The 25,952-nt window shown below is 59.7% G+C and overlaps 2 protein-coding genes across 2 annotated transcripts; one reads left to right on the top strand and one right to left on the bottom strand.

The window, feature by feature from the left end:
- Positions 1-4,636: 4,636 nt before the first annotated feature.
- On the top strand, positions 4,637-5,627 carry MCRIP1 (MAPK regulated corepressor interacting protein 1; the record flags this gene model as incomplete). Its single annotated transcript, XM_080714167.1, has 4 exons — positions 4,637-4,644; positions 4,725-4,858; positions 5,312-5,413; positions 5,481-5,627. The coding sequence occupies 4 exons, from the start codon at positions 4,637-4,639 to the stop codon at positions 5,543-5,545; spliced, it is 309 nt and encodes a 102-aa protein (XP_080570293.1). The 3' UTR covers positions 5,546-5,627.
- Positions 5,628-6,208: 581 nt separating this feature from the next.
- On the bottom strand, positions 6,209-18,794 carry GCGR (glucagon receptor; the record flags this gene model as incomplete). The annotated part of the gene is made up of 17 exons (XM_080714166.1): positions 6,209-6,346; positions 7,210-7,476; positions 13,098-13,180; positions 13,249-13,374; positions 14,938-15,172; positions 15,458-15,499; positions 15,567-15,705; positions 15,793-15,881; positions 16,152-16,221; positions 16,485-16,545; positions 16,618-16,777; positions 16,853-17,009; positions 17,077-17,183; positions 17,265-17,386; positions 17,459-17,566; positions 18,554-18,656; positions 18,738-18,794. 17 exons carry the CDS (start codon positions 18,792-18,794, stop codon positions 6,209-6,211), a joined length of 2,064 nt encoding a protein of 687 aa, XP_080570292.1.
- Positions 18,795-25,952: the final 7,158 nt, after the last annotated feature.

Here is a 25,952-nt window from a genome sequence, read left to right as displayed (position 1 = left end):
AACCTGCACGGGGATCAGGCAGGAGTGCAGGCATGCCCCCTCCTTGGCATTTGGGCCCCATCCTGCCCTGTGGCCTGGAGGCCAGGAGAATGTAGCACCCAGCAACGGGGCCACCTCCTGGCCAGCCCTTGCAGGTGTCTGCCGTGGCTTGCGTGGCCTCTTCAGGACCCTTGACTTTAATGGGCTCTATATTCGTTTGTCCAGAACTCTCCTGTCTCTCATTTAATGACCAGAGTATCCCCTCATTTAAGAATCTTGCAGGTGAATGGAACAGTATATAATTTTTCTATCCATTGCTGTATTGGATAGGGAGCCACAGAGACCTCATTTGAGGTGGGGGTTTCATGCAGCTGTACTTGGAACAGGTGGGCCTGAGCACCTCTGGGGGCTGTGTCACCTCAGATGAGGATGCTGAGGCCAAGAGAGCCCTGCCTCGGGCCGCAGAGCAGGAGCAGATGACCTCCGGCCCTGTAGCTGATAGTCACAGATGACAAGCAGTCAAGTCCTACACAGAATACAGACCAGAAAGGCACCCACACGGTGGGGTGGAAGGTGTTCCCTCGGTGAAGACTGTGAGGTTGGGGGGCAGAGCTGACACCTGAGAAAACAATGAACGCTGGCTGTGGGTTTGATGGCAGGAGAGGGCCTCAGGGGCAGCTCACTGGCGAGTGACCAGATGGGGCTGTCAGCAAGATCCCACTGGCACCCTGGTGCTCTCACTCCCCTGCTGGGAGGCTGGCGCCACAGGGCGGGGGTGTGAGGATCGTTGGTGGGGTTCTGAGGGGGTGTCCTGGGCTGGAAGACCATCACTGGGGCCAGCAGATCTGAGACACCATTGTGAGCTGAATCTTATTTCACAGCCTACCAACAGAAAGCACTGCCAGCCAGGTGTGGTGGTGCTGCACACCTGTAATCCCAGTACTTGGGAGACTGAGACAGGAGGATGGGGTTGGAGGCCAGCCTTAGCAACTTAGCGAGACCCTGTTTCAAAACAGAAATAAAAAGGCCTGGAGGTGGGGTGTACCTTTGAGGTAGAATGCCCCTCGAGGATTTCAAGTCAAGGCCAGCCTGGTTAACCTAAGGAGACCTGAAACCTTTTCTTTTTTTCTTTTTCTTTTTTTTGTACTGGTGATTGAACCCAAGGGCATTCATTCCACCTCCAAACTCCCAGCCCTTTTTTTAAAAAAAAAATTTTTTTTAATTTTTATTTATTTTTGTGGTATTGAGGGTGGAACCCAGGGGCTTTTTTTTTTTTTTTTATCTCTGGGCTACACTCCCAAACCTACTTTATACTTTATTTGGAAACAGGGTCTCACTAAGTTGCTGAGAGCCTCACTCAGTAGCTGAGGCTGGCTTTGAACCTGTGTGATCTTCCTGTCTCAGCCTCCCAAACGCTGGGATTACAAACCTGTGCCACCACGCCCAGCTTTTATTTTTATCTTAAAACAAGGTCTCACTAGGTTGATGAGAGTCTCATTACTTACTAAAGCTGTCCTCAAACCTGCAATCCTCCTATCTCAGCCTCCCAATTACTGCGATTATCGGCATGTTTAATAACCATGCCTAGTTTTTGAGACATGTCTTAAAGAAAAAAAAATTTTTTTTCTGAGAGGCATGTACCTCCAAGCTACACCCCCATCCTCCCTATTTTTTTGCGGTACCGGTGATGGAATCCAGGGGCACTGTGCCTCTGAGCTACACCACCAGCCCTAGTTTTTAGTCTTTTTATTATTTTATTTTATTATTATTATTATTTTTTTTTGCCTTACTGGGGATGGAACCCAGGGGCATTCTACCTCCGAGCTAAACACCCAGCCCTATTTTTTATTCTTTGAAACAGGGTCTTACTGAGTTGCAAAGGGCCCCACTAAGTAGTAGCTGAGGCTGTCCACAAACCACGATCCTCATGTCTCAGCCTCCCATTGCTGGGATTACAAGCATACGCACCACGCCTGGCAATCTTTTTATTTTTAAACAGGGTCTCACTGTGTTGCGAAGGGCCTGGCTAAGTAGCTGAGGCTGTCCCTCCACCTCCTGAATGCTGGGACCACGCCCAGCTTATTTTTTATTTGGAAACAGGGTCTCACTGAGTTGTTAAGGCTGGCCTTGAACCTGTGATCCTTCTGTCTTAGCTTCCCAAGTACTGGGATTACAAGCATTTGCCACCATGCCCAGCTTAAAAAAATTTTTTTTTTTTTGGAACTGGGGGTTGAACCCAGGGTAATCATTCTACCTCTGAGCTATCCTCAGCCCTATTTTATTCTTTATTTTGAAACAGGGTCTCACTAAGTTGTGGAAGGCCTCATTAAGTAGCTGAGGCTGGCTGTGAACCTGTGATCCTCCTGTCTCACCTTCCCAAGTACTGGGATTACAAGTGTACACCACCATGCCCGGCAAAAAAAAAAAATTTTTAAAGGCTGGGGTATAGTTCAGTGCTGGAGTGCTTGGCTGGCATATGGGAGGCCCTAGGGTCAGTCCCCAAAACTACATACATGTAAAATAAATAAATAATAAACTAAGAAGCTGGGCATGGTAGTGCATTTTTTATTATTTATTTATTGGTGGTACTTGGGGTGGAACCTAGGGGCTTTTCTACCTCCAGGCTACACTCCCAGACCTAATTTTTTTTTACTTATTTATTTATTTTTTGGTGGTACTGGGGTTCCTGGAAGCCCTTCTACCTCCGGGCTACACTCCCAGACCTATTTTTACATTTTTATTTGGAAACAGGGTCTCCTAAGCCAGCGCGCGCGGCTGGCTTCGAACCTGCGTGATCCTCCTGTCTCTGCCTCCCAAGCGCGGGGATTACAAGCGTGCGCCACCACGCCCGGCTGGTGCATGCTTTTATAATCCCAGTATTTGGGAGGCTGAGACAGAAGGATTCCAGGTTCAGAACTAGCTTCAGCAACTTAGAGAGGCCCTCTGTAACGTAGTGGGATTCTGTTTCAAAATTAAAGAAAGATAGCTGGGGGTAGAGCTCAGAGCTAGAATGCCCTGGGGTTCAATCCCCAGTATCACCCCCCAAAAAAAGTCTCTGAGAGTCACTGGGTTGTAGGATGTGTGGCTGAGGCGGTGAGCCCTGGTGGCGAGGGAGTGAGTAAGACAGGGCAAAGCTTGAGGTGACAGCAGCGCCACCCTCCCCTGTGCTCCCCCTGGCGGTGGCCCCAGTGGGCTGGACCCTGAAGTAGCAGGCCCACCCCGCCAGCCTTCCTTGGGCCGCCCTCACCGTTGCCTGGCGCTGGCGCTCTGCAGCGGGGCTTTCCAGGCATCTCCAGCACTCTGCAGCCGCGCCTTTCTCCCAGCCCCTGCTGCTGTGATCCAGGGCCCTCCACAGCTGCTTCTTAGGGACCCGTTCACCTGGTACCATGCTTCTCTTAGTCCTGGCCAGGAAACACTCAGGTTTCCTTGTGCCTAGCCAAACAGAGCCGCTGCCAGCCAGGACCCAGGCCGAAAACCAAGAGCCCAGCAGCCACTGGAGGCGGGGGCCAGGGCGGGAGAGGCACCGGGGGGAGGGGCCTGGGAGGCAGGAGTAGCTGAAGGAGCCGTGGCACAGGGCCCAGGCCCTAGGTGGTACACAGGCCCGTCCGGTCCGCCGGCTGAGTGCTGCCTTCTCTGAGAATCTGTCCTGCCTGATCTGCAGCGCCCCCCTCCTGCTGCCAGCGTCAGGCCTGAGAGGGCTTTCCTCAGGGTATCCTGGGCTGGTAGCCCTGAGGGTCACGGTGGGGCGGAGAGCCGAGAGCCCTAGGAAGTGCAGGCCCTCGGGGGGCGGGCCCTCGTGCCTCCTCAGCGACTGTGCACCATTGCTTTGCTTTTGCTCGTGGCCAGGGCTTGTGTTTACCTGTGCTATGTCTCAGCGATGGGTCACTGACCAGAAAGGAAGAGTCTTGAATGCCTGGTCTCCCGCCCTTGGCAGGAGCAGCAGCTGCGCCCTCTAGGCTGAGTGAGGCCCGGGGCCTGGGATGCGCGGGCCTCCTGCCCCTGCCCCAGCACCTCAGGTGGCCCCTCGTGGAGCAGGCCAGGGAGCGGCCCTGTGTGTCCTAGTCCCCAAAATAGATGCCCCAGCTCCACCCAAGGCTGCTCAAGTCCCCTGGACTGACTGGAAGCAGGCAGTGTCCCAGGTTCCTGGTCACTGGTCAGACCTGGCAGCCCCTCCAGGACCTTCCCACGTCCTCACCCCCAGTCTAGTTCGGTTCTGTCTTGGGGGCGCTGACTCGGCTCACACCCCAGCCCCAGGGACCAGGAAACCAGGCATTGGTATGTGCTAGCTGCTGGCCGTCGGGAAGCTAAGGCTCAGCCGAAACAACCTGCCAAGCCTGAGCCAGCGCCAGCAGCGCAGAGGCACCCCTGGACCCTGCTCTACTTGAGAGACAGCTGCCAGCCGGAGCCGGAAGGGGGCAGAGGACGCACCCATCCTGGGCGGCTCAGGATCGCCCGGAGCCCCCTGGCCACCGGGGGCCGGGCCCAGCCTGTGCTGGCCTGCTGGGGTCTCCTAGAGGGCAGCAGGGCACACCTTTGGGCACGGCTTAGAGGGATGCCCTTGCCCCCCCGTTGGTGGTGCCCCACTCCTGTGTTCTGGGGCTTCTGTTTCAGAGACCAAAGGATTCAGCAGCAGAGTGCTAAGACAGACACCCCAGCGATGACCAGGTGAGTCTGAGGCGGGCTGACCACCACCCGGGGCGGTGGGGTGGCCCCACTCTGCCCCACTGCCAGCTTTGACCTTGGGTTCTGGGCCCCCCCAGTTCCCCTGTCTCCAGAGTCGTCTACAACGGCAAAAGGAACAGCAGCCCCCGCTCCCCCACCAACAGCAGCGAGATCTTCACCCCGGCCCACGAGGAGAATGTGCGCTTTATTTACGAAGGTGGGTGTGCTGCTGGGCACGGCGGCCCCTCGCAGCCCTGACCCAGGCTCCAGGAACTCCCTGGAGCCTTTTCTTGCCTCCACCGCATCCCCCAGAGTGCAGGGCCCCTATCACCCCTTCTGCGCCTTCAGAAGACCATCTGACAGCCCAGGAGGAAGGTGTGGGCGGGTCCCAGGAAAGGTGGCCTCTGGAGCCTCCCCTCAGCACCGGGCTTGCTAGGGAAGGAGGGGTGCGCCCAGCTGTGTGCAGAGCGCTCAGCTGGCCAGTGGGATGTCTCTGGTGGAGCACGCAGGCTGGGGCTGGGCCGGGCCGGGCCAGGCTCTGCCGTCCCGCTCTGGGAAGCTGGCTCGGTCAGTCAGACCGTTGCAGGAGGGGCAAGCCTGCTGCAGGAGGGGCCGGTGTGCCCTGGTTGGGCTGCTGGACGCTGACCCTGTTGCTCTCTGCTGGCCTCAGCCTGGCAGGGTGTGGAGCGAGACCTACGCAGCCAGCTGGCAGGCAGTGAGCGGGGCTTGGTGGAAGAGTACGTGGAGAAGGTCCCCAACCCCAGCCTGAAGAGTGAGTGGGGCTGCCCCGGGGGAGGGCTGGCTGGGCCTGCCTGGCATGACCGCACGTCCCCTGGCAGCCTTCAAGCCCATCGACCTGAGTGACCTGAAGCGCCGCAACACGCAGGACGCCAAGAAGTCCTAGAGAGCGGCCGCCCCTCCCCGGCCTCCGAGAACCGGGGTGCACTCGCGCCATCCCTGCCGCGCTGTGTCCCTGGCCCTCCTCCCTGGGCACTGGGCAGGGAGGGGTCTGGCCTGGCAGCCCTGCCCTTCACCCCCCAACCCTGGCCAGCTGTACCTGGGGCTCCGCCTGGCCCCGCCTGCTCCCCAGAGACCCTGACCCCGCCACCTCCTCACCTGCCACCCCACCTCCTGCTCCTGGCTACTTCAGGGTCAGGAGGGAGAAGGGGGCTTTGAGTCCCACCTGGTGGCACTGGTCACTCTGTCCTTGAGGTGACCAGGAGCCAGGACGAGCGCAGCCTGCCTACACAGTGCAGGCCCCTCTGGACGCCTGCTTCCTGCTGGCCTGGACACTTGGGGAGCATTTCCCCCTGCCCCAACTGTCCAGCCTGCTCTTCCCTGCCTCAGCTTCAGGATGGCACCGGGACCTGGGACAGTGCTGGCGCCCGCTGCCCATGGTCCTGTGGCCACAGCGGTGCCCTTGGGCAGGGGTGGTGCTGCCGGGCCTGTCCTGGCGTTTGAGTGTGCTGGGAGGGTCAGCAGGGCCCCTGTTTGTTCCTGTGCCCTCTGGAGCCTGAGGGTGTGTGAATAAAGGCAGGTGGCACTGGGCTCGGCCTCCTGGGGTCTGTCAGGCCCCTTCCCCACAGCCCACATGGATGGCTGGGGGCCCGTGTGGCCAGCGCTCTTCAGTGGGCGGAGGGGAGAGGCTGGGCAGCTCTGGACAGCTGCTGGCCTTGGTGCGGCCAGGGTTCCCCGGGAGGCCATCCTGCCACCCCAACCCACCTACCGTGACACGGTGTCTGAGCCCCAGGAGAGGCCTGCCTGCACTGACCTTCACACATGGAAATGGCCCTGGAAGGCACCTGTTCCTGACACGCAGCCAGACCAGAATCACTCCAGGCACGCCTTTCCCAGAAGAGTATTCCGGGCGAGCTGGGCAGGTCTTCCCATCACAGGGCGCCGGGGTCAGTGCCTGGGAAGCAGCTGCTGCAGTGGCCTCCTGGGGCCAGGTGCCCACCCCCAACATGGGAGGCTGCAGAAGCTTTGAGCGACCTGGCTGAGCCCAGCGCTTCGCGGGGCCCAGGACTGGAGGGCGGACGCAGCCCAGAGGGCACCGGGATGAGGCTGGGCACACGTGCTCAGTTGGGTTCCTCACCCGCACCCCGAGCCCACTGCAGCACTCGGGATGAGGCAGGAGGGGGAGCAAGGCCCCACCTGTGCCTTTTGCCCGCGTCAGCAGAGGTGCAGAGACCCGGCTCTACCAAGCCCTGCCAGGGGCTCCCTGCCGTACCCAGAGATGGGCTGCGGCCCTGGGCACGCGGCCCTAAGCCAGTTGCCAAGTCTCACACTCATTTCTGGAAGTGGCAGTGCCACTTCCCGGGTGGTTGCCCCATGCCACGTGCGCACGATGCCATTAGGTGCCTTCTGGACGTGGCTAGCGAGGCTCTCGCCTCGAGGACTCAACCTGCCGTTGTTTGGTGGGAGTGTGCCAGCGGCCACGAGTTTGCAGTGAGCCTTGATGTCTCATGGCGCCAACATGCTGTTCCATGTGCAGCGTGGGAGAGGGGCTGCGGTGGCCCAAAGGCCCCTTCCTGGCCACTCCAGGGAGGCCCCAGGTGGCGCTCCAACACAGCCCAGGACGGCTTGGAAGTGGCGCGGCTTGGGCTCCAGCTCCTCCTCTTGGTCACGCCTTCGTTGGGAACTGGCCTCTGCCACGGCTGCCTGGGCTTGCACACGGGTGCTCCCACGCTCCTCGGGGTCTTCCTGGCACTGCCTGCCAACTGGGGGCCCTTGGCGGGCTCCCCAAGACCACCGGGGCGAGGGGCTTGCACGTGAAGCCCAGTGTCCTGGGCTGTCCCTGGGTCTGCTGCTGTGGCTGCCCAGGGAGGAGGCAGACTGGGGAGATGGGTCCAGCCTGCCTTAGGCCCTGGAGACATGCCCCCCAGGGTCATCCTGGCCCCGCAGCAGACGCTCTGCCGGGCTGAGGGCAGCCCAGTGGGGTCTGTGCCAGAGTCCCACCTTCCAGCTAATGGCTTGAGAGCTCAGTGGTCAGGGGGACCTCTGCACCCGGGCTGGAGAGGGCACATGGGGGTGCCAGTGCCAGAGGTCAGTGCTTCCCCGGTCCACCCTGGCTGCGGGCAGCTCCTGGAGGGGCGTGGCCCTCTCACCAAAGCCAGCATGCAGCCCCGTCCTCAGCCTGACGTGGGCTTCACTCTGCTTGCTAGGGACGGGAGCGGGCATCCTGGTCCTCCTGTGCCATGGTCCCGTCGACTCACCATTTGCTTCAGTCTCACGTGGGCAACTGCATGGGGCGTTTTACCACCCCAGTTTACAAACGAGGAAGCAGTAACCTTGAGGACACTTTAGCTGCCTGTGTGGTGGCTTACACTCGTAATCCCAGGCTTGGGAGGTTCCTGGCCAGCTTCAGCTACTTAGTGAGGCCCTCTGCAAAGTAAAGACTAGAGCCAGGGATGATGGCGCACGCTTGTAATCCCAGCATCTGGGGGAGTCAGACAGGAGGATCTCAGTTCCCAGACGGCCTCAGCTACTTAGTGAACCCCTTTGCAACTCAGTGAGACCCTGTTTCAAAATAAAGAATAAAAAAATAAGGTTGGGGTGTAGCTCAGAGATAGAATGCCCCTGGGTTCCATCCCCAGTACTGCAAAAGAGTAAAGACCAAAAAATAGGGTTAGGATAAACCGGGCGTGGTGGCGCATGCTTGTAATCCCAGCATTCGGGAGGCTGAAACGAGGATTGCGGTTTGCAGACAGCCTCAGCTAATTAGTGAGGCCCTCTGCAACTCAGTGAGACCCTGTTTCAAAATAAAGAATAAAAAATAGGGCTGGGGGTGTCGCTCAGAGGTAGAATGCCCTGAGTTCCATCCCCAGTACTGCAAAAAAAAAAAAAAAATAGGGTTGGGGGGATGTAGTTAGAGGTAGAATGCCCCTGGGTTCACCCCCAGCACGCGCGCGCGCGCACACACACACACACACACACCCCCCAAAAGCTTATGTGTAGGGGTGGATAGTGCTGGGGATGGAACAAGACATACATGGGAGGGAAGTGCTCCACAGCCTGCCGCACCTAGAGATTCGCATTTTGGGTTTGCTCTCTTTTATTTTTTAATCAGAACTTTAAAAGCCAGCCAGGAGCCAGGCGTGGTGGTGTACACTTGTAATCCCAGGATTTGGGAGGCTGAGACAGGAGGGATTGCTAGTGTGCAGCCAGCCTCAACTACTTAGGTCCTCTGCAACTTAGACCCTATTTCAAAATAAAGAATTAAGAGTCAAGCGCTGTGGCACACGCTTGTGATCCCAGGACTTAGGCTGGGACAAAAGGATTGCAGGTTTGAGGACAGCCTCATTAAGACTTGCATCAACCTAGCAAGACCATGTTACCAAATAAATAAAACTTGGCAGGGGGAGTAGCTTGGAGTTAGAATGTCTCTGGGTTCAGCAGGGTGTGGTGGCGCACGCTTGTAATCCCCGCAATTGGGAGGCTGAGACAGGAGGATCGCACAGGTTCGAAGCCAGCCTCAGCTACTTAAGTGAGACCCTGTTTCCAAATAAAATATAAAAAAGGTCTGGGAGTATAGCCCAGAGGTAGAAAGCCTCTGGGTTCCACCCCAGTACCACAAAAAATAAAAAAAAGAATCCCTCTGGGTTCAAAAGAATAAAAATCTGGGCTGGGGGTGTAGCTCAGGGGTAGAATGCCCGTGGGTTCCATCCACAGTACCACAAAAAAATAAACATAATAGAGCAGGGCGTGGTGGCGTATGCTTAGGACTTTGGAGGCTACGACAGGAGGATCATGGTTCTCCATTTAGTGAGGCCCTTTGCAACTTAGACTTTGTTTCAAAATAAAGAATAAAGTGTGGAGCTGGAGGTGTAGCTCAGAGGTAGAATGCCCCTGGGTTTTATTCCAGTACCTAAAAAAAAAAAAGTAAAAAATACATACTGTGCAATATAGCAAACTGTATGCCAGCTCCTGCTCCCACTAACTGAGCCCCTACGAAGGCACAGCGCCGGGCCAGGTCTCTCCGGACCGCCCTCCGTACTGCTGGGGCCCTTCAAGGCCAAGTGCCTGGCGGTATGTCTGTCAGAGGCTGGCAGGCTCCTCTGTGCAGCTGGCCAGCATCTCTACTATCGGAGGTGAGGCTGGAGACTGGATGTGAAGGGCTGCAGGGCAGACGGGGAGACCTCTGGGAGGCTGCTGCATGGCTGGGGTCCAGGAGGCCAGGGTGTGGACACGCAGGGCCGGGGCCCCACTGGGCCTCCCGGCGGAGGTGCTGAGCTGGAAGCTAGGTCTGAAGTGTGGACTGGGGGGGTCGCAGGAACCGCGGCCATAAATGAGGAGTCAATCTGAGTATTGGAGATCTTTGAAGATTGATTAAAAAAAAAAAAAAACACCAGGTGTGGTGGTGCATACTTGTAATCCCAATACTTGGGAGGCTGAGACAGGAGGAGCACAGGTTCGCAGCCAGCTGCCGCAGCTACTTAGTGAAGCCCTCCATAACTTAGTGAAACCCTGCTTCAAAAATAAAGAATAGAGCCAGGCGTGGTGGGCACGCTTGTAATCCCAGACTTCGGGAGGCTAAGACCTGGAGGATCGCGGTTCGCGGACAGCCTCAGCTACATAGTGAGGCCCTCTGCAACTCAGTGAGACCCGGTTTCAAAATAAAGAATAAAAAGTAGGGCAGGGCCTGTAGCTCGGAGGTCAAATCCTGGGTTCCATCCCCAGACCCACAAAAAAATAAAGAATAGAGTTGGGCCTGGTGGCACACGCTTGTAATCCCAGCACTTGGGAGGCTGAGACAGGAGGATCGCACAGGTTCAAAGCCAGCCTCAGCTACTTAGTGAGGCTCTCTGCAACTTAGTGAGACCCTGTTTCCAAAAAGTATTTAAAAAAATAGGTCTAGGAGTATAGCCAGGAGGTAGAGAAGCCCCTGGGTTCCACCCCAATACCATCAAAAATAAAGAAAGAATAGAAAGTTGAGCCTGGTGGCGCACGCTTGTAATCCTCGTACTTGTACTTGGGAGGCTGAGACAGGAGGATCGCAGGTTTGAAGCCAGCCTCCGCTACTTAGGCTCAGCAACTTAGACCCTGTTTCCAAATAAAATATAAATATGTCTCAGAGTGTAGCCTGGAAGTAGAAAGTCCCTGGGTTCCATCCCCAGTACCACCAAAAATAAAAAAATAATTCTGGGCATGGTGGCGCACACTTGTAATCCTCGCGCTTGGGAGGCGGAGACAGGAGGATCGCACAGATTCGAAGCCAGCCTTGCTGGCTTAAGAGACCCTGTTTCTAAATAAAAATATAAAATAGGTCTGGGAGTGTAGCCCCAAGGTAGAAGGGCTTCCAGGAACCCCAGTACCACCAAAATAAAATAATAAAAAATAAAAGATAGAGATGGGCAAGCCTGGTGTGGTGGCGCACTCTTGTAATCTACATTTGGGAAGCTGAGACAGGAAGATCGTGGTTCTTGGACAGCCTCAGCTACTTAGTGAAGCCCTTTGCAACTCAGTGAGACCCTGTTTCAAAAAAAAAAAAAAATAGGACTGGGGGTGTAGCTCAGAGGTGAAATGCCCCTGGGCTCCATTCCCAGTATTGGAAAAAAAAAATAGAGCCAGGGATGGTGGCCCATGCTCGTAATCCCAGCACGTGGGAGTCTGAGACAGGAGGATCTCAGCTTCATAGCCAGACTCAGCATCTTAATGAGGCCCTCTGCAACTTAGTGAGACCCTGTTTCAAAATAAAGAATAAAAAAAAAAAATAGGGCAGGGGGTGTAGCTCAGAGGTAGAATGACTCTGGGTTGAATCCCCAGTAACACACACACACACACACACACACACACACACACACACACACGATAAAAAAAGAAAAAAAGAGAAGAAACAGGGTCTAAGTTGCTAAAGGTCTCACCAAATCTGGGGCTAACCTCGAACCTGTGACCCTCCAGCTCAGCCTCCCAAGTGTTACTGTTGCAGGCATGTGCCACCAGAGACTTGTGCTCCTATTTCTAAGCAGCATATTTGAGTTGCTAATCTTCCCATGTCCCTCTCCCTCCCCTGCACAGCTTGCTCTTCAGTGTCCGTCCTCCCAGACAGCTCCTCCCCCACAACTTTGGTTAGGTCAGTGTAGAGTGTTTACACTGTGATGTCTGTGTTTGTGGAACTGAGCTGTGTGGTAAATTATGATTGTTTTTTTTTTCTTTTCTGCCCAAATTCCTTGGAGTATTTTTTCATTCTTGTACTGGAGATCAAACCCAAGGGCATTCTACCTCCAAGATATACCCCCAGTCCTATTTATTTGAAACAGGATCTTGCTAGGTTGACTGCAGTCTCACTGTTTGCTGATGCTGTCCTCAAACCTGCAATCCTCCTGTCTCAGCCTCCCAAGTACTGGAATTGCAAGCATGTGCCACCACACAGCTACTTAGTGAGGCCCTGTTTCAAAATAAAGAATAAAAAATAGGGCAGTGGTAGCCGGGCGTGGTGGCGCACGCTTGTAATCCCCGCGCTTGGGAGGCAGAGACAGGAGGATCTCGCAGGTTTGAAGCCAGGCGCGTGTGCTGACTTAAGAGACCCTGTTTCCAAATAAAAATACAAAATAGGTGTCTGGGAGTGTAGCCCGGAGGTAGAAGGACTTCCAGGAACCCCAGTACCACAAAAAAACAAAACAAAACAACAAAAATAAATAGGGCAGTGGGTGTAGCTCAGAGGTAGATAACTCTGGGTTCCATCCCCAGCACCACACACATAAATAAATAAATAAATAAATATATAAAATTAAAAATAAAAAAATAGAAACTCAGTTTCCTTGGAGTTCCTTTTTCTTTCTTTCTTTCTTTCTTTCTTTCTTTCTTTTTTTTTTTTTTTTTTGTTTTGTTGTTGTTGTTGCGGTACTGGGGATGGAACCCAGGGGCATTCTACCTCTGAGCTACACCCACTGCCCTATATTTGATTCTTTATTTTGAAACAGGGTCTCACTGAGTTGCAAAGGGCTTCCCTAAGTAGCTGAGGCTGCGAACCGGGACCCTCCAGTCTCAGCCTCCCAGATGCCGAGATTATAAGTGTAAGTGTTTGGCTTCTATTTTCCTTCTTTCTTTCCTTTTACATTTTGTTTATTGTTGTTTGAACTGAGGATGAACCCAGGGGCATTCTACCTTCAAGCTATACCTCCCTGCCCTATTTGATACTTTTATTTTGAAATAGGGTCTCACTAAATTGCAGAAGGCCTCACTAAGTTGCTGAGGTTAGCCTGGAACTGGCGCTCCTCCCGTCTCAGCCTCCTATGTACGGTCCCGGGATTGCAGGCGGGCGCCACGCACCTGGCTTGATTGCCTTCCTTCTCTTTTGCCTGGGGTTCTGTGGTCTGACCCTAAGTCCTGAGCCACACGGATCCATCCCTTGCCCACAGCCCACTCTCCTGAGCCTGAGCCTGGATACTGTCCGTGTCTCCCTTTCCCTTGGTCTCTACCTCACGTTAGTAGCGTGCGTGTCCCCACACACGTACACACATGCGCGCCCTGGGGCACTGCACGGCTGCGCACCTGGTGCACGTCCTCACGCCAGCTGCCCCCTTCTTCCCACACATTCCTGGGGAGGAAGGGGACGCAGTGGGGAGGGAGTGGGGTCCCGGAGTGAGGGCTCCTCCACCTGCCCACCTGCGGGGGCAGCCAGCCAGGTGAGTCCAGCTCTGCCCCCTCCACCCCGCCGATTCCAGCCTGCTCCAGTTCCCTTGGGGATGGGGATGGGGACAGACGGGGCAAAGGAGGACAAGGGCAGAGGGACTGGGGCGGGGAGGGCCGTCAGGAGGCCCCGCCAGGGCCACTCTCCCCAAGGGAGGCACCAACCCCGAGTCAGCTGGCGTGAAGGAGAACCTACCCGTGCCCACTCAGCGTGTCTCCGTGCCCACAGGCCACCAGGGCTCCAATGAGAGGGGAACCTGCCAGTGAGAGCTGGCTCCGAGCCTCCAGTCCTGCCCTGGTGGCTCGGGGCCCACCAGTCCTGCCCCAGGCCCCAGAAGGCCCAGCACTGCTAACCCAGGGTCCTGCCTGCCTGGTCCTCCCGCTGCTCGGGCCTGCCGCGGGCGGGCCTGCGGTGGGTGGCGGGGCGAGGGCCCCCTTGGGAGGGCCCCAGCGCCTGGCGGGTGAGTAATTCTATTTACCTTTCTGGAGAGCCTCCTGTCCCTTCATTTGCTCCAATTAGCCCAGCTCTGCCCGAGCAGCTCCCGCCCACGTGGCCCTGTGGACTACGCCACCCCTCCCCCAGGGCCACGGCAGCCTCAGCCAGCTCCTCGGTGTGACACCTGTCTGGCTCATTCCCTTTCCTCGCACACACCCCACCAGGCCCGGCGACGCCCCAGAGGACGTTACGGACCCCTGGGCGCCCGCCCCAGACGCGCAACGTGGCTCAGGACACCGCAACCCAGCGCGGGGCAGAACCCACTTCAGACCTGCTGTGCCGCCGAGGCTGGCGACTTAGAGCGAACCCAGATGAGGCCAGAGCGCCTCTGGCTCTTCTGTGTCCGGCGCTTGGGGCAGTTGTCTCCGGGCTGTGCCTGCCCCGCACCTCTGGCAGCGGGGTGCCATCCACCCAGGGATGAGCCAGGCAGGGATGAGTGGGGCCTATGCCAGGTGATAGGCCGGCGCTGAGGCGGGCCAACCTCGCTGCCCCTGTTTCCACCCGCAGCCAGCCCGGGCCTCCTCGCTCCCAGCACTGTACGGCCTCTGTCCAGCCGGGGTGGCCAATGCTGGGATTCGAGAGAGAGGGGCTTTCTAGAAGACTCCGCTGGGGAACGTAGGTATTCACGTGGGCTTGGCAGAAGGGCTGTGACCCAGTGGCCTCGGCCAGCATTCCTTCCTCACGGCCCTCTGCTGGGGAACGGTGACCCGTGTGGGGACTGGGGCCAGAGCTCCCACAGGCACACTGACCCGAACCAGGACTGGGGAGGGGGTTGAGGACCTGCTCGGAGGTGACAGGTCCCCTGCAACTGTCTGTGAAGCGTCAGTGGGTCCCCAAGGGAGTGCACCCCATGTCGCCCTGACTAGAGCCGGGCTCTGCCACCCAGGGCACTTCTAGCCTGACCGTGCAGGACGAGCCCAGCAGCGGCTATGGGAGTTCTTTATTGGAAGATGCACGTTTCCACACACGGGGCACGCCGACGTGCGCCGGGAGGTGGGCCTGCAGTTCGTGGCACAGCCCCACACATCTGGCCTCTGCCCCAGGGACGGAGGGTGCGGGGAGGGGGACACGTGGACAGTGGCAAGAGCCACCGTCAGGCCTCCAGCCCCTCTGGCCTCAGCTGGTCTCCGATTCTGGGTGGTCTGTCCCATGTGGCCCAGTGGAGATACAGAAGGGGCTCTCGGCTAGCCCAGGGGGGGCGCTGGCCAAGGTGGTCTCCGCAGGCGGTTCCCGGCTGGTTCCATTGCTGCTGACCCCCCGCACTAGCTGAAGCTTCTCAAAGGCGAAGGTGGAGGCCGAGGAGCCGCGGCCACGCCCGGCCTCTTGGCTGCCTGTGAGCCGCTCCCCCTGCAGCGCCTTGCCCTCTCGCCAGAGCCGCCAGCGCCGCAGCACCTCTGCCTGCACCTGGGGACGCAGCAGTCAGGCCAGGCCCGGAGCCAGCCGCCGCCTCCCCAGGACCCACTGTGCGGGCACAGCAACGTCCCAGCAGTGGACACTACGGGAAGCCGGGGTGTGCGGGCGCCTGCAGTCCCCCTCCCTGCGCTCCTGAGGACTTGGGGGCCTGGTACCCAGTGCCATGGCAACCCGGCCCTGCCCATGGACGAGGGAGGAGGAGGAGTGTGTGGGATCTGCGCCGCCCTCTCGCCCCGGCCCCAGCACGAGGACCTGGGCTGGTGGGCACCCACCTACCTCCTTGTTGAGGAAACAGTAGAGAACAGCCACCAGCAGGCCCTGGAGGGACAGGGTGGTCAGGGCGGCACCCAGACCCCGGGAAGTGCGCGGGCCAGCGGGCGGTCACCTGGAAGGAGCTGAGCAGGAGGTCGAAGAAGAGCTTGGTGGAGCGGAGGGCGCCCTGGGCCTGCTCATCAGTCACGAAGGCAAAGACCACTTCGTGGACGCCCAGCAGGGGGATGAGTGTCAGGGTGGACCTGGCCAGCCTGCAGGGGCAGCGCATGAGCAGTCCGGCCACAGCCGGGCCAGCGCCCACGCGCGGCCTCAGCGCCCCAGCCCCCGCCCGCACCCACCGGAGCTTGTAGTCGGTGTAGTGCATCTGGCGGGCCCGAAGCTTGCCCACAAGGAGGTGAATGATGCGGATGAAGATGGAGAAATTGATCTGGGAAGGAAGGGAAAGGGCGGCCCAGAGCTGCTCGGCACCCGCACGGCCCCTCACGACCCGAGCCCACAGCCAGACTGGCCCTGGGCGGTGTGGACCTGGGCCGGCAGCACCAGCGAGCGTGGACAGCCTGGTGCTCAGCCAGGGCTGGCGGTGCTCCTCCCCTTCCCCCGGGCAGGACGCTGCCTTTCCAAAGTCTCAGCGGACCAAGCAGGGGCCTGGGAGCCCCGCCAGAGCCCTTCCCGCTGGGTGGAGGCCCGCTGTCCTCACCAGGATGGCCAGGAAGACAGGGGCACGCAGGATCCACCAGAAGCCCATGTTGTCGTTGGTGGTCCAGCACCTGCAGGGCGGGCAGCTCACACCCTGGGGTGCACACAGCCCCCACCCAAGCCCCAGCGCCCTTGCTTTTGCTGTGAGGCAGTGAGCGCCTAGGGAGAAGGCCACAAATGACCCCCATCTGCAGGCACCAGCCCTGCACACCACCCAAAGGCCCCTGGCCAGAGCGCCGCCCTGCCCCCCACCTCTCCCAGGGAGACTCCAGGAGCCCGGCTCCAGACACCCCCGCGCCCTGGCCCAGCCGGCACACAGGCGGCTCATACTCACTGGATGTTCTCAAACAGGCCCTTGACCACCACCCAGGGGATGACGAACAGCAGGGGCGCCCCTGTGGGAAAGCGGCTGTCCTCAGGCCCTGGCGGGCCACCCTCCCCGCCAGCCCCTGTGCCCGCTCACTTACCCCAGCCGATGCCCAGGTAGAGGGTGAAGGAGCGCCTCTCCGGGAAGGTGGCGAGGCCCAGCAGGCTGTGCAGGTACACGCCCTCCACCAGCAGCCAGCAGTAGTTGGCCACGACGCCGTACTGCATGATCACCGCAGCCGCGCGGCAGCCGGCCACCGCCTGGGGGGAGCGGCATGAGCCGGCGTCACCCTGCCGCCCGGGTGCGGGCCGCAGGGGCTGCGAGCGGGCGCTCACCCCGCTGCTGAGCCAGTTGCTGACGTGGAGGTCGTCCCCGATCTTCTGGCTGTAGCGGGTCTTCAGCAGCCAGTCGATGACCAGCACGGAGCCAGCCTTCAGCACGAAGGACGCAAACAGGTTCACGTGGATGTAGTTGCGGGTGCAGTGCAGCTTGCTGCGGGGACAGAGCGTCAGCCACGCCCGCCTGCCCCGGGGCCCCGTGGGCAAGAACCACAGAGTACCTGAGGCCCAGCAGGACGGTCAGGGCGAGCAGCAGGGCCCCCAGGGACAGGCTGTAGCCCACGGTGTACATCACCTGGAAGCTGCTGTACATCTTGGCCACCTCCTTCTGCACACACAGTGCTGGTCAGGGCGGCAGGACCCACACCCCTCCCCAGCCACCGCTGCCTCCCGCCGCGCCAGGGCTGACCTGCACCTTGATCTCCTCGTCCTCCATCTGGCACTGGGAGGCGTTGCGCCATGGCTGGCCCCGGGGCCCGCGCAGCCACTGGCCGTCGGGCCCACACGTCTTGAACACCAAGCGATGCTGCACTGGGGCCGGGGCAGGCGCGGGTCAGCCCGTGCCAGGGCAGGCCTCCCGACGCCCTGCACCTCCAGGCTCACCTTTGTGGTACCAAGGCAGGTACCAGGGGCAGGAGATGTTGGCCGTGGTGTTGAGAGGGGTGTCGGGCCAGCAGGAATACTTGTCAAAGGTTCTGTTACAAACCAGCTCTGCAGAGGCAGGGCCGGGGCTCCTCAACAAGGGCGGGTGGCAAAGACCTCGCCTCCTCCTGCAAGCAACGGTCTCTCCAGCTTGGCCAAGAGCTATCTGCCTCTCCTGGATCCACCAGGTCCACCTCCATCTCCGGCCAGACCAACTGGCCCAGGGCACCTTCCTTTGGAGACCCAGTGTGCCCCAGGCCCATGCTGGGGTGTCCTTCTTCACACTTTTTTTTTTTGTACTGGAGATAGAACCCAGGGACATCCTGCCTCTGAGATCCAGCTCTGGCCCTATTTTATCATTTATTTATTTTTTGTTTGTTTGTTTGCAATACTAGGGATGGAACCCAGGGACATTCTACCTCCAAGCTACACCCCCAGCCCTATTCTTTTATTCTTTATTTTGAAACAAGGTCTCCCTGAGTTGCAAACAGCCTCACTAAGTGGCTGAGGCCGTCCACGAACTGCGATCCTCCTGTCTCAGCCTCGCGAATGCTGGGATTACAAGGGTGTGCCACCACGCCCGGATCTAATTTATTTATTTTGAAACAGGGTCTCACTAAATTGCAAAGGGCCTAAGTTGCTGAGGCAGTCCTCAAACCTGTGACACCCCGGGCCTCCCCAGGACTAGGGCACATGTGTGCGCCACCGGGCCCGCCACTCTACTCTCTCTAGCAGCACCTTCCTCTGGGGCTGCAGCCAATTCTGTCAGCACCCTTCCTAAGCCCCCGTCAACCCTAGGGCTCCGCTGCTGCTCCCTTCCTCCTGGCATAGGTCACCTCCGGGTCTGGACAATGGCCCCCCGTGGGCAATCCTGCCCCTGCTCCCCAGTGACCAGCCCAGGCACGAGCCATCTGCGTGGCGGCCTGTCTCCCTCCCGCTCGGCCTGAGCTGCACAGGACAGCTCTCCCAGCAGCAAGGGAGGCTGCTGAGCGCCCGTTCCCGGGCACATCTGCCCTTTCTGTTCTGCCTGGTTCTGGCGACGAGGGAGGCCCTCACCTGTGGGGGCCGGCCACAGGCTCATGTTGTGGTGACACTGGTCACTGTACAGCTTCCACTTTTCAAACAGGAAGTCCATCATCTGTGCGCAGGGGGCCTGCAGCTGGGGACAGGGGGTGAGTGCCAGGAAGACAAGGGATGCCGATGGACCCAGAGCCAGGGAGGGGGCGGCCACGACGCTCACCTGGCAGGCCAGCAGCAGCAGCAGGAGGAGGGGGCGGCGGGGCTGAGCGGGGGGCATGCCTCTGGGCCGCCACCCCGCACATCTGGCAGGGGGCTCTCGTCAGGGCCCTTGTGGGTGTGCACGGCCCTCCTTGGACTGCAGAGGGTCAGAACAGTGGGGTTCGGAGACAGTCCTGACCCAGCGTTGTCCCGCTCTCTGGTAAGGTGGCAGACGAGGTGCAGGCTGGCGCCCACGGGGGCCATGGGGGAGTCTGTGCCAGTGCAGGCTGGGTGGTTACTTGGCTGTCTGTATGGTGGTTCTGACAGTCCCAGGGGACGGCCTGCGGCCACTCAAAACTCTCAGGGGAACCAGCTCCCCTTGCGCCAGTTTCTTCCCTCAGCCTCCCCACCTATTCTTACCCCCAGAGAAGCTGGCCGCACAGGGGGCCAGGCCCGGGTGCGGGCTGGGGGTGTGACCAGACCCACTGTCACTGGGCCCCCGAGCCAGGTGTGCGCAGCGGGCACACTCAAGGGGCTCTGTCCCGCTCCGTCCCTTTCCCAGGCCAGCCTGCCCATCTGAGCTGGGGCCTCACACAGGCTCAGCGCTGATTCTGTCCCCCGGGACACCGCAGGCCGGCTGGCAGCACATTCTTCTGAGATTAGCACTGCCAGCGAGGCCAGCGCCTGGTCCTGGGAGCCAGCACGCAGCCTCCCCCGGTTTGGTCCCTCACCCTCTTTTGCCTCCACTGAATCCCAAGGGAGGAGTGGGCGGAGATCCCTGGGGGGAGGCCCTCTCCTGTGCACCCCAGAAAGGATTGAGGCGCACGAGGGTGCGGCAGGGCTGAGGTGGGGGTCTCAGGAGGGCCTGGGCAGATGGCAGAGAAGGACACGAGCCTTTGAGCCCCCAGCCGGCCCTTGCTGACTGCCAGTCCCTGACCTCCGCCTCTGGGCCCTCATCACGCAGGGCCTGGTGAGAGGCAGGGTCCAGGAGTTGAGGTCCCCAACCCCTGACCCAGGCTCAGAGCTAGGGCGAGGGACCCCCGGAGTGGAGGGCGCTCACTGGGGGAAGGGCAGCAGACAGGCGGAGGAGGGGCCGCTTGGGTATCCTCAGCCCCAGGCAACGGGGTCTCAGCCTCCTCTAGACTGCTGCTAGGCCTGGCCCCACCCTCAGGCCGCTGGGCTCCCCAGGGCCCTGGTAGGGGGGCGAGTGGGTGATAAGCCTGGGACAGGTGGAGAGCGCCAGGGCTGGCCAGGGTGGGAGATCGCGGAGATGCAGCTGTGGGGGAAACCCCAAGGAAGGGAGGCTCACTCTGGTGGGGGTCCCCAAGGTCCTGGAAACCCAGCTCTGCCTCCACAGCCCTGTTTGGAAAACAGAGGTGGGCTGCTGTTCTTCTTGCCCACGTCCCAGGTTATTAGGACCTTTGTTTTGCTTTGTTATTACAGTACTGGAGATTGAGCCCAGGACATTCTACCTCCAAGTTATACTGCTGGCCTGATTTTATTTTTTATTTTGAAACACAGTTTCACTCAGCTGGGCATGGTGGCACACACTTGTAATCCCTGCGCTTGGGAGGCTGAGACAGGAGGATTGCACAGGTTTGGAGCCAGCCTCGGCTACTTAGTGAGGCTCTAGGCAACTTAGTGAGACCCTGTTTCCAAATAAAATATTTTTAAAAATAGGTCTGGGAGTGTAGCCCGGAGGTAGAAAGCCCCTGGGTTCCACCCCTAGTACCACAAAAACAAACAAACAAACAAAAAACCACGGTTTATTTAGTTGCTGAAGGTCTCACTAAAGTAGCTGAGGCTGGCCGGACACCTGTGATCCTCCCATCGCAGCCTTCCAAGTGCTGGGATTACAAGCATGCCCCACCAGACCCAGCCCTTTTTTTATTCTTTATTTTGAAACTGGATCTCACTAAGTTGCAGAGGGCTACACTAAGTAGCTGAGGTGGGCCATGAACCCATGCTCCTGTCTCAGCCTCCCAAGTACTGGGATTATGGAGCATGCGCCACCACGCCCGGCCATTTTTAGAAACTTTGGAGCTGATAGAGAAGAAAGAGTGGGGCTGGCCTGCCCCAGGGACTGCTCCTGCCAGGGGAGCCAGCCACCCAGACTAGGGAACCCCAGAGAGCAGCAGGGCCCCCAGGCAGAAGCCAGTGGAGATGGGCTGCCCTGGGCCCGTGAGGAGCACAGGCCTTTGCAGGCATGGCTGCGGAGGGCCTCTCCATGACACACACGCCCAGGCTCCAAGTCCCCAGGGCCAGAGCCTCAGGCCCCACCTCGCAACCGGAGGCCCGAGAAGCGGGCAGCTGTAATCCCAGTACTAGGGAGGCTGAGACAGGAAGATCACAGACTCAAAGCCAGACACAGCAACTTAAGGAGACCCTCAATAACTTAGTGAGGTCCTGTTTCAAAATAAAAAATAAAATAGGGCTGGGGATGTAGCTCAATGGTAGAATACCCCTGGGTTTAATCCCTAGTACCAGAGAGAGAGAGAGAGAGAGAGAGAGAGAGAGAGAGAGAGATGGAGAAAGAAAAAAAGAAAAAAGAAACTTGGGTTTGGGAAGGGCAGAAGTGGGGGAATCCTCCACCGCTGGCCAGGTGTAAGGACATCTCCAGCTTCTTCTCTGAGTGGGGAGGGGGCTTCCAACTGTGCATGGCTGAGGCTCCAGGCAGGAGGCTGGCCCCGGGAAGAGGGCAGACACCTGGAGCCTGGGGCCAAGGTCAAACAATTTAAGGTCTCACGTGGGGATCCCTGCTTCCAGAGGGCAAAGGGCTTGTCACCTGCAGGGAAGGACCGCAGCCTGTGTTTCCAGGCCCCCCACCGAGCTAACACTCCAGAGTGCCCCTCACTGAGCACGATAAATATTTGCTCAATGAGCAGGTGGACAGAAGCACTGGAATGACAGGGGAGCCAGATGCACCACTCTGAGGGCTCCCATTGGCCCTCTTCCACCTTATTACCCTCCCAGGCGGGGAGCAGGTGGGGCTGGGCGCCCGGCGGGACCCTACCTTCTACCTTCTTGACCAGGTGAGTGAAGCTCCCTCTCGGACGTCAAGGGACCAGTGTGAGCCCAGGGCTCCCAGCCCTGCGCGGGCATGCCCCTCCCCACGCCCGGCCACCTGGACTGGCTGCCCCGCGCCGGCCCCGCAGGACACGGGACTCTTGGGCGCTCCTGGTGTGGCCAGTATCCCAACAACTCCCACGGGAGGGTGGCTGGGGGACCTCAGGCAGGTAGATAGCCAACTGGCTGGGAAGGCATTGGTGGGCCACCTGGCCTTCAGTGCCCCAGGGTCCGAAAGGGCGGGGCAGGGGCCTCCTCTGCCTGGCCGGGGAGCCCTGAGGTGAGGTGTTTTTGTGAAACCAGAAACAGCAGGTAGAAGGTCATGACTCCAGGGCGGGCTCAGGGGCCACAGGCTGTTGACAAACTTACTCCCGAAGCCTCCCCACTATGGGGGCAGGCTGGCCTGGGATGCGGGCCACAGTGGGCTCTGACCCCCCACGCCCACATGTCCCCACACAGGACAGCAAAGCAGCCCTGACCCTTCCTCAGAGCATGCTGGCGCCAAGAGGTGAGGGGCGGAGGGGTCCAGTCGGGGCATGAACCCACGGGGCTGCGGAGGGAGGGGGAGGGCAGCACAGGGCGTTGACCCGCTTGCCCGGGTCAAAGTCACAAGTTTGGGCCGCTGAAGAAGGGCCTGCCAGGCGGGCTGACAGTGCCCCTCACCCCAGCGGGGAAGCCCGGGTGCCGGCCGGGAGTCCTAGGGAGCAGAGGCAGTGCACAGGGAGGACGGGCGCCTCTGGGGTGCAGCCCCGGGGGAGGAGGAGCCCCGGCGCAGTGTGGTGGGGGGCACCGAGCACGGGAAGAGGTGCTGAGAGCCTGTGCCTGCCACGGTGGGGGCCAGGCGCCGTGTGAGCTCGAGGGGCGCATCCTCAGGGTTGGGCACTGAGGCACCCAACCCGGACAAGGTCAGGCCCCGGCGCGGGCACCACCTGCCGGCCCGACGCCGGCCCGCGCTCCTGCGTCCAGGAGGGGGGCTCGGAGCTGATCTGGCCGCGCCAGGTGCTCCCCTCCGTCCCCCGCGGCGCTGGGGTCGGGGCTGGGGAGCCGTCCGGCCGCTGCCCCGCTGCCCGCTGGCCCCGGCAGGCCGGCGGCACTCCCTGGCGCCCTCGCCCGCGCCCCGTCCGCAGACGGCGTCCCTCCCGGCCTCGCCGGCGACCCCGACCCGCCTGCAGACCCTCGAGCCCAGCTGACCTGCTGACCTGCGCCGCGGCCCTGGCTCGCAGGTGGCGCGGGCCGGCTCCCGCACCCGTCCTCTCGGGTCCGCGGCCTCCGGACCCTCCGCGAGGACCCTCCGTACTTACCCACCGTCTCCGGGTGACACTGCTCGGCTAGGGCGCCGGCATCGCGGGCGGGGCGGGGGCTGGAGGTCTCGCAGGTGGGCCCCCAGGGGCCCTTAACCCCTTGCGCGCTGCAGCGAGTCTCAGCGCCCGGACCTGGTGCGGAGCATCCCGGCGCCACGCACGGACAGCCCACTGACCCCGGCCCGCGGCCGGCGCTCGCCCCTCCCACAGGCGCCTCCTTCCCCCGGCTGCCAGGAGCCCGAGCCAGGAGGCCGCCTCTGCCCCAGACTCGCCCAGGGGAGGCTGGCTCCCTGACTGGCCCCTAAGGCCAACGGGGTGCCTCTGCCGGCCCTCCTGCAGCGCCGCCCACCCCGTCCATCACTCCCTGCCATCCCGGCCCCCAACCTGCCCAGGGGTTTGTGGGCGCCAGCTTTCCTGGCTTCGCTGAGTCCCGGGACACGGGGCCATGACTTCTTCCAGGGCTTCCTCTCCCCTCTCCCAGTCCACAGTCTGGGCCCACCCCGAGCCCTCTTCCTGGTCCACGGAGGCCTCCATGCCCCCCAGGGGCTGCCTCCAGCCCCATCAGAGGGATGCCTGGCAGGGGCCCAGGCCTCCCCTCCCAGGCTAGTCGGGCCCCTTCCTTCCTTCCTTCCTTCCTTCCTTCCTTCCTTCCTTCCTTCCTTCCTTCCTCCCTCACTTCCTTCCTTCCTTCTTTTTCTTTCTTTCTTCCTTTCTTTCTTTCTTTCTTTCTTTCTTTCTTTCTTTCTTTCTTTCGTGTGTGCGCGCGTGCGCATTACTAGAGATGCAACCCAGGGGCATTCTACCTCTGGGTTACAACCCCAACCTTATTTATTTTATTTTTTTCTTTTTGTGTGGTATTAAGGATTGAACCCAGGGACATTCTACCACTGAGCTACACCACCAGCCTGATTTTTTTTTAATTCTTTATTTTATTTTTTATTTTTTGCAGTACTGGGAATGGAACCCAGGGCATTCTATCTCTAAGCTACACCCGCAGCCCTGTTTTTTATTCTTTATTTTGAAATACGGTCTCACTAAGTTGCAGAGGGCCTCACTAAGTAGCTGAAGCTGGCCACGAACCTGCAATCCTTCTGTCTCAGCCTCCCAAGGACTGGGATTACAAGTGTTCACCACCACGCCCAGCTTTATTTATTTATTTATTTTTAAAGTCTCACTAAATTGCGAGGCTGGCCCCTAGCCAGCCACCTGCCCTCCTCCCAAGTGTTGAGATTATAAAAACTCCCCGCTGCGCCCTGCCCTCCGGTGCCTGCAGTATCTCTGGTCCCTCCCCGTCGTCCTGACTCTCCCTGCCCCGTCAGATCCTGCCCAGGTGGGGTCCTTAAGTGCTAGAACCCCAGTCCTGTTTAGGGCGTTAGAATCCATGGTCGTCACAGCGGGCAGGCCAACAGGGAGAAGACTTCCATGGCATCACGGCCGTCCCGACACCTGGCCCTTGCCCCCGGGCGCCAGCCTGAGAACTCGGGGGTCTTCTGGGGGAGCCTTTGCTGTGCGCCATCCTCACCAGCCCATCCCCAGGGCCCTGCCACAGAGCAGCCCTCCGGTTTGGGCTCAGGTAACAGCTGGGAGGCAACGGCAGAGGCAAAGGTCATGAAATCAGTGTCCACCTGTCTGGGGGCTGCCTAGCACCACCTCCTTCCTCCCTGCAGCCTCTCTCCAGCTGCTGCCTGGCCTCCAGGGCCACCCCTAGGCTAGGGGTGTCAGGGTTCTCGCCTGGGCTCCCCGCCATCGCAGGGCGGCAAGTTGCTGTGGCCGGCCTCCAACCTGCACTCCTCTGGTTTCAGCCTCCCAAGTACTGGATTATAGGCTTGTCGGGAGGCTGGGCCATCCCTGCTGGCTCTCCCCTCTGGACATTGTTTCCCCAGGACAGCCAGGGGGAGGGGAACCAGGGGAAGAAGTGTGAGGGGCAGTGGGGGGAGGTGGAGAGGTGGGGGGAGGTGGAGAGGACCCTGGGCCGCCCTCCCAGGCTGGGCCACTACTCCCTGCATGACTGATTCCCGCCAGAGATTCTCTGCTCACCCCAGCTCTGCCCCGCTCCGGAACCCTTCCTAGACCCACCCATGGCTGGCCTGGTGAAATCCAGTTTCAGCCAGAGCCTGCCCGGTCAGGCAGCTGGAAACCCGGCCTCCTGTCTGATGCCATCCTTCACCTCCCCAGCGGGGTGCCATCGCCCTGGCACCCCAGAATTTTTCAGCCTGAATCCTGTCAGGTTGTTTTTGCCGCGTGTCCTGGCAGACTTCCCACTCGGGGCCCCTCCCGCCCTGGCTGCCCGGTGCTCAGAGCCCAGTTCCACACTGGGGTTTCTCTGCCCCCATCCAGTAGCCCTGAATAAAATCTGTTTTGCCTTTGTAACTACCATCCGCTCTGGGTTTCTCTGACGTTCAAAGACATAAACAGAGTGGGAGCTGGGAACGAGGGGGCTGGGCGAGGCGCCTGTCCGCCCAATTCCCCAGGGTCCTCCCCACCAAGGGGGAAGGCGCGCTATTCCTGTGCCCTGGGCCGACACAGATTTCCAGGGCCCTGAAAATGGAGGCGTGCAGGTCCTGCAGCCTCAGCTCTTTAGCGAGGCCCTCCCGACTTAGTGGGACCTTTTCAAAATAAAGAATAAGCCATCTAACCCAGGGATAGAAAGCCCCTGGGTTCCATTCCCAGTACCACAAATAAAATAAAATTTAAAAATAAAATATTGGAGCCGGGCGTGGTGGCGCACGCTTGTAATCCCCGCGCTTGGGAGGCTGAGACAGGAGGATCGCACGGGGTTTGAAGCCAGCCTCAGCTACTTAGTGGGGCTCTCAGCAACTTAGTGAGACCCTGTTTCCAAATAAAATGTAAAAAAGGTCTGGGAGTATTGC

The sequence above is a fragment of the Muscardinus avellanarius genome (assembly GCF_963383645.1).
Source record: "Muscardinus avellanarius genome assembly, chromosome: 16".
In the NCBI taxonomy this organism is placed as follows: Eukaryota; Metazoa; Chordata; class Mammalia; order Rodentia; family Gliridae; genus Muscardinus; species Muscardinus avellanarius.
The sequence above is the reverse complement of the archived record's forward strand: the minus strand, read 5'-3'. Positions and strand labels throughout refer to the sequence as shown.